This window comes from Suncus etruscus, chromosome 16, assembly GCF_024139225.1.
Source record: "Suncus etruscus isolate mSunEtr1 chromosome 16, mSunEtr1.pri.cur, whole genome shotgun sequence".
Classification (NCBI taxonomy): domain Eukaryota; kingdom Metazoa; phylum Chordata; class Mammalia; order Eulipotyphla; family Soricidae; genus Suncus; species Suncus etruscus.
The window spans coordinates 67092569-67110604 of NC_064863.1; the positions used below are offsets into that span (position 1 = coordinate 67092569).

The 18036-nt window shown below is 38.2% G+C and overlaps 1 protein-coding gene across 1 annotated transcript in view; it reads left to right on the top strand.

Moving 5' to 3' along the window:
- The window catches only part of FRAS1 (Fraser extracellular matrix complex subunit 1), a 377453-nt gene that overhangs the window by 99091 nt on the left and 260326 nt on the right, over window positions 1-18036 (top strand). The window contains 2 exon segments of the mRNA XM_049789877.1: window positions 6691-6831; window positions 9160-9303. Of these exon segments, the coding sequence (XP_049645834.1) occupies window positions 6691-6831; window positions 9160-9303 (285 nt within the window).

An 18036-nucleotide genomic window follows, 5' to 3' on the forward strand; every position in this document is an offset into this window, starting at 1 on the left:
ATTTTTTTCATAAATCTGTCCATTTCTTCTAGGTTTTCTTGCTTAACTGAATACAGTTGTTCATAATAAGCTCTTATGATGTCTTATATTTCTTGGGGTCTGTTGTAATTTCTCCTCTTTTATTTCTGATCCAATTTATTTGAGTATTTTTTGTTTTTACCCTTGTGAATTTTGCCAGTGATTTGTCTATCTTGTTTATTTAAACAAACAAACAAACAAACAAACAAAAACAAAAAAACCCAGCTCCTGGTCTCATCAATTCTTTGTATTGTTTTCTTTGTTTTTATATTGTTGATTGTTGATTTTTGTTTTTGTTTTTTTTTCCTTCTGCTTATGTTTGGTTCCTTTACTGTGAGTTATTCAGACCACTTAAAGAATACCCTTTAAATGTTGATTTTGTCTTTTTCTTCTTTCCTAACGTAGGCCTGTCTTACTATTAGTTTCTGCCTGAATACTACTTTTGCTATGTCCCATAGATTTTTAGTAATTTTTTCTTCATTATTGTTCATCCAAAAAATCTCTTTAGCTCTTCCTTGATTTCCTTTTTGATCCGGCTATTGTTTAGTTTCCATGTATTATATTTTCTCCACAATTTTTACAATCTCAGTGGCATTGTGGCCTGATAGAATGCTTGGTATAATTCTTAGATTTGTGACTTTATGTAAGTTAGATTTGTGTCCTAAACTGTGGTCTATCCTAGAGAAGGTATCGTGTGCACTTGAGATGAATGTGTATTAACCTTTATGAGAATAAAAGCCCATGTATAGATCCAATAGTCCTAGTTCTTCTAGTTTCTTATTTAGGGCTCTTATATTTTTGCTAGTGTTCTGCCTAGACTATCTGTTTAGTGGCTATAATGGTGTGTTGAAATCTCCCACTACTATCAAGTTTTCATTCTCTAGGAAACATTCTCTAGGAAACATCTTTATATTTCTCTAGGTTTGTGAGCAAAACCATTACATATTTTGCTGGTATTATGTTTGTTGCTTAACTGTTGGTTAGAATTAATATGTCTTGGTCTATTGATCCCCTGATCAATATATAGTGTCCATCTTTGTCTCTAAATTCTTTCTTGAGGTTAAATGCAATTTGGTCTGATATAAGAATGGCTGTCCCATCTTTCAGTTTTATTTTGTTTTCCAATACTTGTACAGTTGTTTTTCATACTTTTCCTCTGATTCTGTGTTTATCCTGAACTTTCAAGTGTGTTTCCTACAGGTAGTAGATGTGGGTTTTGTTTTCTAATCCAACCCACTACTCTGTGCCTTTTGATAGGAGAGTTTAATACATTAATATTTAAGGAAACTATTGAAAGAAAGGGCTGTTATGCCATTATATTGTGTAGGATTGTTGCTGTTACAATTGTGTATTTGGATTTGTAATTGATCTCTGAGTAGTTCATTAAGAGTCAGTTTGATTAGCATAAATATTATGGTTCTTTTTTGACTGAAAATGTTTTTAACTCTCCCTCCCCTGTAAATGAGAGGTTTGCTGGGTAGTGGACTTTAGGCTGAAAATTTCTTTTATTCAGTAGTTTGAATATGCCATTCCTACTATTTTCCATGCCTGGATTGTTTCAAATGGAAGATCTGATTTGAGTCTTATTTTTCTTTCTTTTATACTTTCAGTTTTCTTTTCCCTTACTGCTTTAATGAGTCCATCTCTCTCTTTGTTTTGTTTTGCAATTTGTATTACCATATGTCTTGGTGTTGTCTAGTGAGGGTCTATTTTGTTTGCTACTTATTGCCTCTTGGATTTGTACAGTAGCCTCTTTCCAGAGAGTGAGAAACTTCTCTGTGGTTATTTTTCTCACAACTTGTTCTTTCCCTTTCCCATTTCCCTCTCCTGGTATTTCTATAATTTTATATTATTTATTTTGTCTTTGGTCATTAAGTACCTTACATTTTCTTCCAATGTTTTGTCTCTCCTTTATTTTTTACTTCTTTATGAATGTTAGCTTGTAATTTGTCTTCAGGTTCATCTATGTGATTCTCCACCTGTGTAATTCTGTTACTATGATTTGCTAACATGTTTTTTTTTTTTAGTTCCTTCAGTTCGTTTGTATGGATTCTCTCATCTTCTGAAAGAGCTCTTCTTTGAAATGGTTGAATTGTTCATCTGTAGATTTCTTCATTTCACAGGCTAGAGACTCCTTGATTTCTGTTACTAAAATATCAAGTGTTTATTTCAGATACTCATCTAATAAGGCTCAGTTGTTTTGTTGGTCTTGGAAACTTGCTAAGATTTTTCTCCATATATCCAACTGTAGGTGTCTTCCTTAGTTTCACCAGTATTCTTTATATTTGGTGGGTTAGAGTGCTGGAGTTTCAGGGCATTTAAGAAAGTGAGCTATTGAACTAGTTGTATAAAACCTGGCTCAAAGTATATCTGCTTTAGAGGTTATTTTTAAAACAAGTAAGGTTATCTAAGTATGATAAAACATTGAAAATTAATTCTTTGGTTGTTCAGCTGGGGTTTGACCTGTATATTTTCTAGGACAAAAAATGCTAGATCCAGTCTGCCTGGAAATATATGATACAAATTGAAATGTCTTTGCATAGATGCTAGTGCATCCATGAAGTTTGGGAAAAGGAAGGCTAATGATAAGGTCACAAATATAAGAATTATATTAAGTACCTTATCAGACACCCTATCAGACCTCAGTGCCATGAAGATCAAGATTGATTGTAAAAAGATGTGGAGAAAATCTAACACCTGGAGACTAAACAAAATATGGATCAAAGAGTTAATTAAAGAAGAGACAAAAAGATTCCTTGAGATAAATGATAATGAAGAAAAAATTGCCTCTTCACCCTCAGTTCTTAACTCCTTAGGAACCGAGACTGTCCCTTTGCCCCAGTAAGCTGCCACCTGTCTCCCAAAGTGAAAGGGCACCCTCTCAGGCCCTTATCTCTTGCCCTAGCAAGAAGCTGCTACCACCACTTCTGCTGATGTTTTCCATGTGGCCCTCTTTCTCCCAGCCCCTCTCAATGTGGCCTATTGCTTGTTACCGAGCTCATTTTCAGAAGGATCCTCAACTCGAGGACACTACCTGATCTCTTACTGCTGCAAACCATTTCTTAGACTTAATAAGACAGTGTGGGACGAAAATGTGCCCTGGATCTCATCTCCCCCAAAATCATCCCAAAAAACTTAATGGGGATATCTATATTTTCCTTGTATATTTAATTTCTTAATAGTATACCTGTTAGTGTGTTTATTTCCAATTGAAAAGGTAGTTTCCTCCATCTCCTTTTCTTTTCATTTGAATTTTTATTTTTGCTTGTTTTTGGTTTTGCTTGGTATGAAGTTTTAATAGAATAGTCTTGCTTAGGAGCTGGAGAGATAGCATGGAGGTAGGACGTTTGCCTTGCATGCAGATGGACAGTGGTTTGAATAACAGTATTTCATATGGTTCCCCGAGCCTTCAACAATCGATTTTTGAGCCTAGAGCCAGGAGTAACCCCTGAACACTGTGGGGTGTGACCCAAAAACAAACAAAACAAAAAGAATAGTCTTGTTTGGATCAAAACCAGACAAGGATTGTATAGCTTGTCCTTTTTACCTCCAAGTGCACCAACAATATAATATGGCTTCTCCCTTTTTTCATAGGCACACTAAAATGGGAAAATCTTATGTATAGAAACAAGTTCTTATCTACTACAGATAAGAACTCATAAAATTAAAATATAGGGGCACCTTTCACCCTGACCACATGTTATGGGGACTTGACTTAGACTTCATGTGATCCAACATCGACTGTTCAACCCCAAACCCCAGATACCAATTTTAGACTTGACATAGTCCCCTACAACAACACCTGGAATTAATCTCCCCCTGGGGAAGTCCCTAATACCGCTCTGGCACCAACATGCCTAGTACAGGTTCAAAAGACATCTTATCAACAAGAAAACAGCATCAACTTGGTCTAAGGGCAGGTGGGTGGCCCTACCTCATCACCTAACAGTGAGATGAAATCAGAAGACACTTGGTCCTTTGATCTGTGCAAAAACTAAGATCTCTAAATACAATGACTGAGCAGGACATCTGGAACTGAAAGAAAGATTCTGTCCTAGACTTTGTCCTAGAATCTATGCAAAACCTAAAATTTTCAATTATAGAAGACTGAATTTGACAACCACAACTGAGCAGAACATTTCCTGTCATCATAAAGATGGGGTTCGATTATGAACAGGTCAAGAGCCTGTAGTCAATGGAGACATCCTGTATCTCTTAGGCCAAGAATTTTCTTTCTAATTTCCCCTAATACTTGATGATCCTATGCATAAAAACAAAACAAAAAACAAACAAACAAAAAACTTGCCATACCAGATCCCCTTTCTTTTTAAAAAAATTTATATTTATAGCTTCTAGACAGGGGCTCCTGCCCACTTTCCTTTTATTTTTTTAATTAGAATAATAGAGCATGAATTATCTTGTTCTGCCTCATATTTCTATGTCTTTCTACAAACTGAAAAAAAAAGTGAATGCTTTGCCAGGGACAAAGCAGTCTCATGAGCATTGAGTGGATATCAAAAGGATCAAATGATCAGACCTAAATAACCAACCCAAAGTTAATGACAATAGAATCAAGAGACCCAAATCACAACTATCTATACACAAAAAGTGACCTGTTCCACTAACAGTGCAAGAGGAGTAAGAGTAGAGGAATGGGATACATGCTGGGAACTGTGGCAGAGGGAGGTCAACACTGGTGGTGGGGATTGCCCTCATTCACTGTCACTGTGTACTTTAAATATAACTTGGAAAGATTTGTATTTCACATTGGTCTCAATAAAAATTTTAAAAAACTTCTGGAAAAACAAATATTTATAAAAATAAAATGTTTATAAAAACAAAGAAAGGTTTAAAGTAACTTAATGAAAGTCTATGCATATATTCCTTAAATAGACAATGTTATGCATACTGTAGAATATTTCACTCTTGATAAAATCCAAATGATAATTTTTGTATTATGCTAAATATTTTACATGTGTCATTCATGTGATGATTTTACTTATGTACTGTAATTTCAGATTTTAATTATTTAAATCAGAAAGTAATACTTTTGTTTTATAGTATAATAAAATAAAAATTTTTTTTAAAAAAGTAAGCCTTGAGAAAAAAAACACAGCTGTGATCATCTCCCCAAAAAAGGAAGGAAAGAAAAAGAAGAAAAGAAAGGAAGGAGAAAGGAAGTAAGAAAACACTGTTCGATCATGAACAGTTTGGTAACTGTGTATCTCACAGTGAATCAATTAAAAAGTATTAATAAATAAGACACTAAATGAAAATGAAATTTGCACTCAACTTTCAATTTAAAGTAAATTAATTAAAAAAGAAAGATAAAGAGAGAAGGAAAAGAAAGAGAAGAAAAGCTAAAGCTCCATTAATAAAGACATCCTTGGGATGACATTAATATTCCTTACCCTTAAAGGTCTGATGTAGGAGATCTGAGGTATTTTCCTTTATCATAATTTTATACCAGTGGATTCTAATAATTTATTTTTTTGGTTTTTGGTTTTTGGGCCACACCTGATGGTGCTCAGAAAATACCTGGTTCTATGCTCATCAATTATTCCTAGTAGGCTTGAAGATCAAATGGGATGCCAGGGATTGAACTCTGTTTGGCTACATGTAAGACAAACACCCTACCATGTGCTATTGCTCCATTCCCCTAATAGTTCTTAATAGTAGCAATTGTGGCATATATTATTAAGTCTTGTATGTATTCATTTCTCTTCTAAGAGCATTGATCCAGGTAGTGTCCACAAACCCCAAACTGTATGTACAGTTTCCATTCTGATATTATACATGAGGAAATTACATTAAGAAATTACATAGCATAGTCAAGGTTGTCAAATTAAAATTTGATGCTCTTTTTTTCTCTACAGTTCCTTGTCTTTTATTCATTGTATTCCACTTAAATGACGGATGTGCTTTTTTATTTATTTGGGGGCTGCCTAGCAGTGCTCAGGTTTACTGTATGCTCTGCACCACAATCAGGCTTTTAGGACCATAAGTGTTAGGATTTGCACCAAGTCAACCAGGTGCAAAGAAAGGAAGTATCATACAGGTTGTATTCTCTCCCACCCTATGGTGGATATGTTAGAGCATTCAAAATATTGGGCTGTTAGCTTTCCCTTATGTATATCAAGTCTTCATCAGACAATAGTCACCCTATACACATCAGTGAAATCAATATCTAAAGCTATGTTTTCCCTAGGAGAATCACCGAGTTAATAAAAGGTAATGCTCTGAGAAAAGACCATGAACTACAGTTAGTGCAGGTGATTAAGAGAGCAATCACTTTGACTTTCTCTTGAGTTTAAGTTTAAGCAGCGTGATCAGCAGCTTGGTGTCTAGATGTCTACTGATCGCTGATGTTGTGGCTTCTTAGTCTTGATTTGACTTTTGCTGAGAATAGGAAAGTGGGCAGAAATAGTTGAGTCTGTAGAAGGTTATTTCTGTTTTGTGGCACTTGTCCCTGACTTGGGCCAAGATCACAGATGCTTGCTTTATATTTTTGTCCTTCAGAAAGGAATATATAAGCTGCACATGATCTTCAAGAAAGCCTGGGAGCATATGGAATATATTCTTGCCAGGAATACTAATGGCAGAAGCTGAGTCCCTGTCCTTGTCACCTGGTAACTTTTCTCATTTCTTTCCTCCACTCTTATTTTCACTCAGCTTGCCACCAGTCCTGTTTGGGATGTGCAGGAAGGAGTCCACACAACTGCACAGCCTGCCAGCCTTCACGTGTGCTGTTGGAAGGGCGTTGCCTCTCTCGGTGCCCAAATGGATTCTTTAACCAGGAAGGCAGTTGCACAGGTGAGTTATGTAGCATACTGAGGCATAGTACCTATGCCCAGTGGTTCAACTTCTTATCAGCCAAACTCTGTAAATAGAAACTTTTCCAAACCAGGAGGCAGTGTTTGGGCCATAAATTCTTGTCTTGAATTTTTAGGAGTAAAAGCAAAAAATGAGCAAGAATAAATCCTGGTCTTCCCAAAGGGTAAAACAGACAAAGTGAAAAATTAGTATCAACTTGATCTATGCAAAGCAATGAGGGATGAGTTTGACAGTGATCCACAAACACATACCAAATGACGGGCAACAATTTTTATTTTGTTTTTGATTTTTGTTTTGGGGTCATACTCAGTAATACTCAAGGTTTTATTTTTGGTTCTGTACTGAAAGCATTTGTTGTTAACACTTTGCTTCCCAGCCCCAATTGGTTCACTCAATTTTAATAAAGCAAAAGGAGAAAGATGTCTGTTTTCTTCTTTATTATTCCAATTCAATATTATTTTAAAACTACCTTTATATTTAGAAACCAGATATCCTAGAAATTTCTAGTTGAGATTAGTATAGGGTTTTATTGCAATTGACAAAATGGTAAAATTTAACCACCTTTCTATAGCACTGTGTTTTCTTTTATTTCCAGGGGAAAATACAAGAATAACAAAATACTTTCTATCATGGCTGCTAATTTATTTCTAAAAAATATAAGGTGAACAAAAAAGGAAAAGTTCATTGTTATGATATAGTAGTATATGTATTTAAGGAGTCAAAAGATAGACTATATGCATCTAATTTTAATATCCTATATATCCTAGTTTAAAAATAAATTAACACTTATTAGACTTATCTAGCCTCAAACTTCACAGAGGAAATTTAACATGAACACTAAGAGGATTGAAGGTCAATATATTTCTTTTTCAATTTTCTTTTCCCAAGTACTTTTTTAAATTTTTCTAGGCACCCAACATGCTGAGGCTCAGCAAGGAGTGTTTCTGGTTTCTTAGTCATTGGAATTGTTCTTGAAAATTATCTTTTGCTCTTCTGCTTACTTGCCCTAGGCCAGTTGGTTTTGGTGTGTGTAACCATTAAGGAAGAGAGTATAAAAAGCTCTATCTCTTCCCAGTTTCTGTTTCTGGCCGTTGGAAGCCAGCATAAGGATGGTACCACACACTATGGGGTGCCCGGGTCACTGGAAATATTTAGAAAGAAGTGGGTGCTGAAGACCAGCCTGTAACCCTAGTATCTTTTAGACAGGCACTTTGAACATGAAGAGGCTCAGGAATGTTAGGAGGGGATGAGAATTAATGTTAGCATTCTAATCAGCAGTTCATTTTCTGGCTTGCTCTTTAGCATGTTTTTAAAATTCCTTATCTTCTCTTGGCTTCTCTCCAGAAGAAATGAGAAGCAATTCCCTTGACTCAAGATCCATGCCTTTGCTCCACCAGCTCTGAGCCAGAAGGGATTTTTATGTCATCAGTTTCAGCAAGCTCTTCTCAGCTCTGTTCCCTCCCCTCCCTCCTCTTGGAATCAGCAGGCTTAACCCTCTTCATCCTTGGCAGAAAAATCCTTAAATCTCCTTCCATGTGCTCATTCCTGCTGCCCACCTTGGCAGCTCGCTTGCAGCTACAGCTGCAGCTTCTTTTATTTCTTGCCATCGCTTTCTCTTGATTGCCTACACCTACTGTGACTCACTGTTTTTTTGTTTTTTGTTTTTATAGTGCAGTGCCACTTATTAATTTTTTTCTAGGGAAAACACTTCTGTCTAAGAAACTGAACTTCAAACAGCTTCTCATTACTTTCAGAAAGAGGATGTCTTTTTTTCCCTGTACTTTTCATTTTAATTGCATCTTACTGCTAGAGTAGGCATCTAAGAAAGTGTCTGATTGGCTAGTATTTTACTGTCTGAGAAGTCTTAGTATCGCGGGCTATGTCTGTTTTCTCGTGGGCCTGCCAAGAATTTCTGAGAGCCACGTCTCTCCTTTTGCTCACTGTCTTAACTGCTCTCTCTCCATCATGGTATTTTTAGGAAGGAGTCAGGATCTTACCACTCTGCTGTTTTATGGCTTTGATCTTCACTTCTTGATTCAGAGATGGGATAGTCATGGTGGCCATTCTGGAAAGTGTCCTAGTTTCTCCATTTTTCATGATTATAGATCTTGATTTTGTTTGTTGAAAACAGAAGGGCAGCATCCGTCTCTCATCTAAGACTATACCAGGCTTGCTCAGCAATCTTTAAAGATGATTGCTATTTGGGAGTTGCCTCAGTGTAATCTGTGGAGTATGTTAAGTTTGTCATATACTGACCAGATAACTTAAGGTGATATTTTCTATTCTGATTCCTGTTTTCCCCCTTAGAATGCCACCCCAGCTGCAGGCAGTGCCAAGGGCCTTCGGAATCTGACTGTGTCTCCTGTCACCCTCACATCACTTTTACTGCTGGGAACTGCCTGACTAATTGCAAGGAAGAACAGTTCTTCAACATCATGGGATACTGTGCTGGTGAGTGAAACCATTAAGTGAAACCATTAAAGCCTGAGAAATCATGACAGAAGGAAGAGTTTGTTAATATCACATTTGAGAAGTCTCTGATTCCTGTCCTTTGCCATCAGTCTTACTTTTGGACATAAAAGTGCATCTACCAGATTGGCTAAGCATTTTCAACATGACCAGGCTTATTGGTGGACTTGTATCTGAATCTACTGATGGTTTGAAGAGGCACAGAGATCCTTTGGCTTATTTGACTTGAAGAACCAATGATTCAAGTAATAACAAGCAGTGAAAATTGTTAAGAGTCTAGTGGAGGGAGTAGGAAAATATATGTAATGCCTATGTGGAGGTAGGAACTGAAGTTCCTCCAGAAGAAACTGGGACTCAGTTTGACAAAAGTACATCAGATGGGTTTCTGGGTATGCTTCCATCAAATTAGAAATCCAAAGGGTAAATATGTGAGTTGTTCATAGCCAGTGAATGTTCCTACATGACTGCAGAATATAAGTTCTTTATATATATTTGTATAAATATATGTACATTTATATAACATATACATTTATATTTGCATTCATAAAATGGAAGTTTAAGTTGGAACCAGGGTATAAAGAGCTCAAAGGTCCAGGTTAAATTTTTTGGACTGAATTGTAAAGGTCATGAGAGACTGGAGAAGATATATCTTGATTCAGTGTATAGAATTGGCCACTTGTGTTGAAGATGGACACAAAGAGGGTAGACTATGGTTAGAGAAAGGAGGTAGAACATAGCACATTTATGGTTACTTTCTATTTCCAACCCATTCTGCATGGAGATTCTAAAATTTTTATGCTGGGGCATAATTTATAAATAAATGTTTATATAAGGAGATTGGAAAAATTTAATTTTTAATGAGATCTGTTCTATTTAATGTCCAGAGCCCTCTTCGATAGTCAATTAGGTGATTGAAGGGAAGCATTAATTTTTCAAGGCAAATAGGGGACCATTATAATAAAGAGTCATTGGACTGGCCAAAATTATTTGAGAGATCCCTAGTCTGCAGAAGAGCGGGTCTATGTAAAATAAAAGGGAACAAATCTTAGTTTTCTTAAGAATTGGATAGATTAAGTAAAGGTTTGAATGAGGTAAATAGTATCTAGTCTTGAAAATATTTTGTTGATATATTTTATCTGCTTTTTATTAAATTGTTTTGATCAATAATTTAAATGTTAATCTTTCAGAGAAGTGCATTGACTCCCAAAGTTCACTTTTTAAAAATATATATTTTTATATCCTATCACCTTTCACTTTTTCCTTTAGCAGTGTCATGTGTTCATTCATTTACTACTGTTTCATACATTTACTAAACACATACTCCATGCCAGGCACAATGCTAAATACTAAAGATGAACAAAAAATGGAAATGTGACTTGCTTTTAAGATATACAGTTATAAAAGAAGGGCATCTGTGTTGAATATGATCTTGCTATAAACATGAAATATGCCTATTGGAGAACTCTATCTGACATCAACCAGAGTGTACGGAGACTGAAGACTTTTTCAAACATATCATAACAGCTGTTTGAATTACGGATAAGAATTAGAGAGTTTGGAGATTTAGAGAGTAGAACTTTCCAGAAAACAGACCAACATCTTTATCTCTTCATGCACCATCAAGGAGTAGAATGTCAACCAAGAGTCTGGAAGTAGTGAGAGGTAAAGAGAAAGAAGGAAACCAGGCCAGAGCTTGACAGCCTTTGTGAACTCTTTTGAAGGAGAATGAACTGAAGAGTAGCCAGGTAGTCTTTCTGTACAGAAAAAGTTCAGTGGAAAATTATTTACAAGATAAGATACAACTAGATGCAAAAAGATGTTTAGAAGGTAGTTAGAATAATCCAGATGGGAGTTGAAGACATCTGATTAGAACATTACTTAGAGTTTGAGGAGTAGGGCATATTGCTTTACTCAGTCTGAGTGATATTTTAGGAGGACGTGTGTGTGTTTGTGTGTGTGTGTGTGTGTGTTGCTTTGTGGGTGACAACAGTTAGACAGTGGTGATTTCATGTTTCAAAGAGAAGTTAGAAATGTCTTAGTCAGAGCCTGGGAGACAGGGGATGCTAAAGAGAAGGAATCTTCAGCAATTATTTCCAAGTTGCTGGTAATTTCTAGTTGAAGACTGTGAATACTAATTGCTTCCCAAACATCAGACTGGATCTAAGAAACAGCAAGGAATTTATAAAATTTTAAGGCTAGAAGTCTAAGTGAACCCTAGGTTTGTTTGTTTTTTGTTTTGTTTTGTTTTGGTTTGGTTTTTGGGTCACACCCAGCAGCACTCAGGGGTTACTCCTGGCTCTATGCTCAGAAATCGCTCCTGGCAGCCTTGGAGACCATATGGAATCTATGGATATGAACCACTTTCCTTCTGTGTCTAAGGCAAATGCCCTACTGCTGTGCTATCTTTCCGGCCCCAGAAGCCTATTTATTTATTTATTTTTTTATAGGAGTCACCAGTAGCTCATTTTCTATCTTTATTTTACCCTGAACTTGAAGTCCTAACTTTTTATTTTTTGGCCACACCCTTTGACACTCAGGGGTTACTTCTGGCTATGCACTCAGAAATCGCTCCTGGCTTGGGGGACCATATGGGATGCTGGGGGATCAAATTGTGGTCCTTCCTAGGCTAGTGCTTGCAAGGCAGATGCCTTACCTCTAGCACCACCACTCTGGAAAGTCCTAACTCTTTATTTGAAAAAAATTTTTTTGTATAAAAGATTAATTTTTTTGAAGAGATATCCAACCCTAGTGGCACTCAGGCATTACTTCTGGCTCCTTGCTCAGAGATTATTTCTGGCAAGTATGCAGGACCATATGGGATGCCTGAGATTGAACCCAGGTCAACTGTATGTAAGGCCTTACCCACTGTGCCCACTCTGGCCCCTAGTATTAATTATTTTTAAAAAAATTATGGTGTTGGGGCTGGAGCAGTGGTGCAGAGGTAGGGCCCTTGCCTTGCATCTGGCTGACTTAGGACAGACCGTGGTTAGATCCTCCAGCATCTCATATGGTCCTCTGGGCCAGGAGCGATTTCTGAGCGCATGGCTAGGAGTAACCCCTGAGCCAAATTTACAGTCGCATGGTTCCAAGGCAAATATTTTAGTTACTAAGCCATACCCAGACCCTCTACAACAATTATTAATGGTTAATTCAACTTTTATAACTGTGTCACAATGTAAGTAACAAAAGACAGGTGTCAATAAAGAAATATTACTCTGAGAATGTTATCATTATATTCCATGTACTCAGGTTCAAATGGTTAATAATAGTACAAAGAAGCCTACTGACCAAATAAATCTGGGGATTGCTTAGTGAAGTAAACTTAATTTATTTTCTTTATTACAAGATTTCTTAAAACCTTAAGTAAGTAGATGAAAATTGTGAATCTCGGGCTCCCTGTGTGTGACACCAGGCGGGGAAAATCCGCGAAAGTACACCGGCCCAGTGGGGCTCAGCTGTGAAAGACTGTGAGTGTGACCTGTCTATGTCTGTCTACTGTCCTCTTGCGTGAAACTCTTGCGAGTGGGGCAAAAAGAGCCTCCAGAAACCTCGCTCGCCCAGACGCCATTTTCAGGGAGGGACTTCAGAGCATAAAAACCGGCTATCCTTTGCAAAAGCTGGCTCCCTGTGTGTGACACCAGGCGGGGAAAATCCGCGAAAGTACACCGGCCCAGTGGGGCTCAGCTGTGAAAGACTGTGAGTGTGACCTGTCTATGTCTGTCTACTGTCCTCTTGCGTGAAACTCTTGCGAGTGGGGCAAAAAGAGCCTCCAGAAACCTCGCTCGCCCAGACGCCATTTTCAGGGAGGGACTTCAGAGCATAAAAACCGGCTATCCTTTGCAAAAGCTGGCTCCCTGTGTGTGACACCAGGCGGGGAAAATCCGCGAAAGTACACCGGCCCAGTGGGGCTCAGCTGTGAAAGACTGTGAGTGTGATCTGTCTATGTCTGTCTACTGTCCTCTTGCGTGAAACTCTTGCGAGTGGGGCAAAAAGAGCCTCCAGAAACCTCGCTCGCCCAGACGCCATTTTCAGGGAGGGACTTCAGAGCATAAAAACCGGCTATCCTTTGCAAAAGCTGGCTCCCTGTGTGTGACACCAGGCGGGGAAAATCCGCGAAAGTACACCGGCCCAGTGGGGCTCAGCTGTGAAAGACTGTGAGTGTGACCTGTCTATGTCTGTCTACTGTCCTCTTGCGTGAAACTCTTGCGAGTGGGGCAAAAAGAGCCTCCAGAAACCTCGCTCGCCCAGACGCCATTTTCAGGGAGGGACTTCAGAGCATAAAAACCGGCTATCCTTTGCAAAAGCTGGCTCCCTGTGTGTGACACCAGGCGGGGAAAATCCGCGAAAGTACACCGGCCCAGTGGGGCTCAGCTGTGAAAGACTGTGAGTGTGACCTGTCTATGTCTGTCTACTGTCCTCTTGCGTGAAACTCTTGCGAGTGGGGCAAAAAGAGGCTCAGAGGAGCACGGCCGCTCCGCTTCGCTACGCGGCCGTGCACTCTTTCTAAGGAAAGAACTCCATTGCAACAAGAAGGAAAAATCACACTAAGAACGGCGCTATATCACAGAAGCAAACATTTCTCTCTGGACTGTCTTCTCTGTTACATGCTCGGGCCTAAGATTTGACCCGGTGTGAGGCTTCATCCACGGAGGACTCCCCTCCCTTAGAGGCAAGTCAGCCCATCCAGAAAGGGAGGAGCCAGAGGAGTGTGCTGCCTACATCATATAGACAATGAATACCACTACAACACGTAGAAAAACCCACAATACAAATGTGACAATGGGGAAACAGCGCAGGCCAGCATCAGACATAGAGAATGAAGATGACAATTCTGAGGACCAGATAATGACTGAACAACTAATCAACCTCTCAGATAAGGACTTTAGACTAGCAATATGGAAGGTGCTCAACAGACTCCAAGAAACCATGGATCGAGTTGAACAGAACACTAATAATAACCAAGAAAATATGAAGGCAGAAATGACAAAACTCCAAACTGAAATAACATGTCAACTAACAGGCCTGAAAAACTCAGTAAACGAAGTGAATGACAAAATGGATAAGCTCTGGGACAGGGTATCAGAAGCTGAGAATAGACTTGGTGCTGTGGAAGATGAGATACATAACAATTCCATACAGCAGGAGAGATTGGACAAAAAACTTAAAGCAAATGAGCAGACAATGGAAAAATTAGTCAAAGAATGGGAACAGACGAAAATAGAAGTCTATGATAAGATCAACAGAAACAACTTAAGAATCATTGGAGTCCCAGAGACCCAGGAAGAAAATTTCCAGGAAGAATCAATGGTCAAGAACATCATTAAAGAGAAACTTCCAGAGCTAAAGAATATATGTAATCAAATCCTGCATGCCCGAAGAGTACCAACCAAAAGAGACCCCAGAAAAACCACCCCAAGACACATCCTAGTCACAATGACAAATCCCACAGATAGAGACAGAATTCTGAAAACAGCAAGATCAAAAGGGGAAATCATGTTCAAGCAAGCTTCCCTGAGATTTACAGCAGACCTGTCACCAGAAACGCTCAATGCCAGAAAGCAGTGGTGGGATATTGTGACAAGACTGAATGAAATGAATGCTTCACCCAGAATACTATACCCAGCAAAACTCACTTTCCGGTTTGATGGAAGAATACATAGTTTCACAGACAAAAAACAGCTCAGAAACTTCACAGACACAAAACCAGTCTTAAGAGAAAAACTGAAAGACCTAATCTAAGACAAGACTACCCAAAAGACACACCAAATTTTGAAATAAAGATGGCGTTAAATCCCAGGACAATTCTTTCTCTCAACGTCAATGGACTAAATGCACCAGTTAAGAGACACAGAGTGGCTAAATGGATCAAAAAACTCAATCCAACCTTCTGCTGCCTACAAGAAACGCACCTGAATAGTCAGAACAAACATAGACTCAAAATAAAAGGCTGGAGAAAAGTTATCCAAGCAAACAACACCCATAAAAAAGCTGGAGTGGCCATACTAATATCAGATAATGCAAACTTTATACTCAGGAAGGTTGTAAGGGACAAAGACGGACATTTTATATTAATCAAGGGGTACGTAGAGCAGGAAGAATTCACTCTCCTAAACATATATGCACCGAATGAGGGGCCAGCAAAATATTTAATACAACTGCTGACAAATCTGAAAAATAATATCAACAACAACACAATAATTGTGGGGGACCTAAACACGGCTTTGTCAACACTGGACAGGTCAACCAGACTGAAACCCAACAAGAATATACTAGACCTGAGGAGAGAAATGGAAGAAAGAGGCCTAGTGGATATATATAGGACACTCCATCCCCAGAAACCTGGATACACATTCTTCTCCAATGTACATGGTACATTCTCCAGAATAGACTACATGCTGGCACATAAAACATACCTCCATAAGATCAAGAGGATAGAAATTTTGCAGACTACCTTCGCTGACCACAAGGCTCTGAAATTATTTGTGAACTCCAAAGGGACTCAGAAGAAACACTTTAACACCTGGAAGTTAAACAGCCTCATGCTCAATAACCAGTGGGTCCGAGATGAAATCAAGGAGGAAATAAAAAGGTTCCTGGAAACAAATGACAATAAAGACACAAACTCTCAGAACTTATGGGACACAGCAAAAGCAGTACTGAGAGGAAAATTTATAGCTTTGCAAGCACACATCAGGAAGGAAGAAGGAGCTTACCTGAGTAGCTTAATGACACAGCTAATAGAACTAGAAAATGCTCAACAAAAGGACCCAAGAACAGGAAGACAGAAGGAAATAACAAAGCTGAGAGCAGAAATCAACGAAGTGGAAACTCAAAAAACAATCCGAAAGATCAACGAAAGCAGAAGTTGGTTCTTTGAAAAAATAAACAAGATTGATAGACCACTGGCAAACCTAACAAAGAAAGAGAGAGAGAGAAACTTGATAACTCGTATCAGGAATGAAAAAGGAGAGATCACTACTGATATGACAGAGATTCAAAGGGTAATCAGAAACTACTTTGAAAAACTCTACGCCACTAAAAATGAGAACCTGGAAGAAATGGATAAATTCTTGGACTCTTATAATCTTCCACGGTTGAAGGAAGAGGATGTAGCATATCTAAACACCCCCATCACCATTGATGAAATTAAAACAGTAATCAAATGTCTGCCGAAAAACAAAAGCCCAGGTCCAGATGGATTCACTAATGAATTCTATCAAACTTTCCAAGAGGAACTACTGCCAATCTTGGCAAGACTCTTTCATGAAATTGAACAAACAGAAACACTTCCAAATAGCTTTTATGAAGCCAACATCACCTTGATACCTAAACCAGACAGAGACGCTACCAAAAAAGAAAATTACAGACCAATATCACTGATGAATGCAGATGCAAAGATCCTCAACAAAATCCTGGCAAATAGGATTCAATGCCTCATTAAGAAGATCATCCACTACGATCACGTAGGTTTCATCCCAGGAATGCAAGGCTGGTTTAACATCCGTAAATCTATCAACATAATACACAACATCAATAACAAGAAAAATAAAAACCACATGATCATATCAATAGATGCAGAGAAAGCATTTGATAAGGTCCAACACCCATTCTTGATCAAAACTCTCAGCAAGATGGGAATGGAGGGAACCTTTCTCAATATAGTGAAGGCCATCTACCACAAGCCAGTGGCAAATATTATCCTCAATGGAGAAAAACTGAAAGCCTTCCCTCTAAATTCTGGCACAAGACAAGGCTGTCCTCTCTCACCACTCCTATTCAACATAGCACTGGAAGTACTTGCTATAGCGATTAGGCAAGAAAAGGATATCAAGGGAATCCAGATAGGAAAGGAAGAAGTCAAGCTCTCACTGTTTGCAGATGACATGATACTCTACTTAGAAAACCCTAAAGACTCTATCAAAAAGCTTCTAGAAACAATAGACTCATATAGCAAGGTGGCAGGCTACAAAATTAACACACAAAAATCAATGGCCTTTCTATACACCAACAGTAATAAAGAAGAAATGGACATTAAGAAAACAACCCCATTCACAATAGTACCACACAAACTCAAATATCTTGGAATCAACTTGACTAAATATGTGAAGGACCTATACAAAGAAAACTATAAAACTCTGCTCCAAGAAATAAGAGAGGACACACGGAAATGGAAACACATACCCTGCTCATGGATTGGCAGGATTAACATCATCAAAATGTCAATACTCCCCAAGGCATTATACAGATTTAATGCCATCCCTCTAAAGATACCCATGACATTCTTCAAAGAAGTGGATCAGACACTTTTGAAATTCATTTGGAACAATAAACACCCTCGAATAGCTAAAGCAATCATTGGGAAAAAGAATATGGGAGGAATTACTTTTCCCAACTTTAAACTGTACTACAAAGCAACAGTTATCAAAACAGCATGGTATTGGAATAAGGATAGGTCCTCAGATCAGTGGAATAGGCTTGAATACTCAGAAAATGTTCCCCAGAGATACAACCATCTAATTTTTGATAAAGGAGCAGGAAATCCTAAATGGAGCAGGGAAAGCCTCTTCAACAAGTGGTGTTGGCACAATTGGATAGCCACTTGCAAAAAATTAAACTTAGACCCCCAGCTAACATCATGTACAAAGGTAAAATCCAAATGGATTAAAGACCTCGATATCAGCCCCAAAACCATAAGATATATAGAACAGCACATAG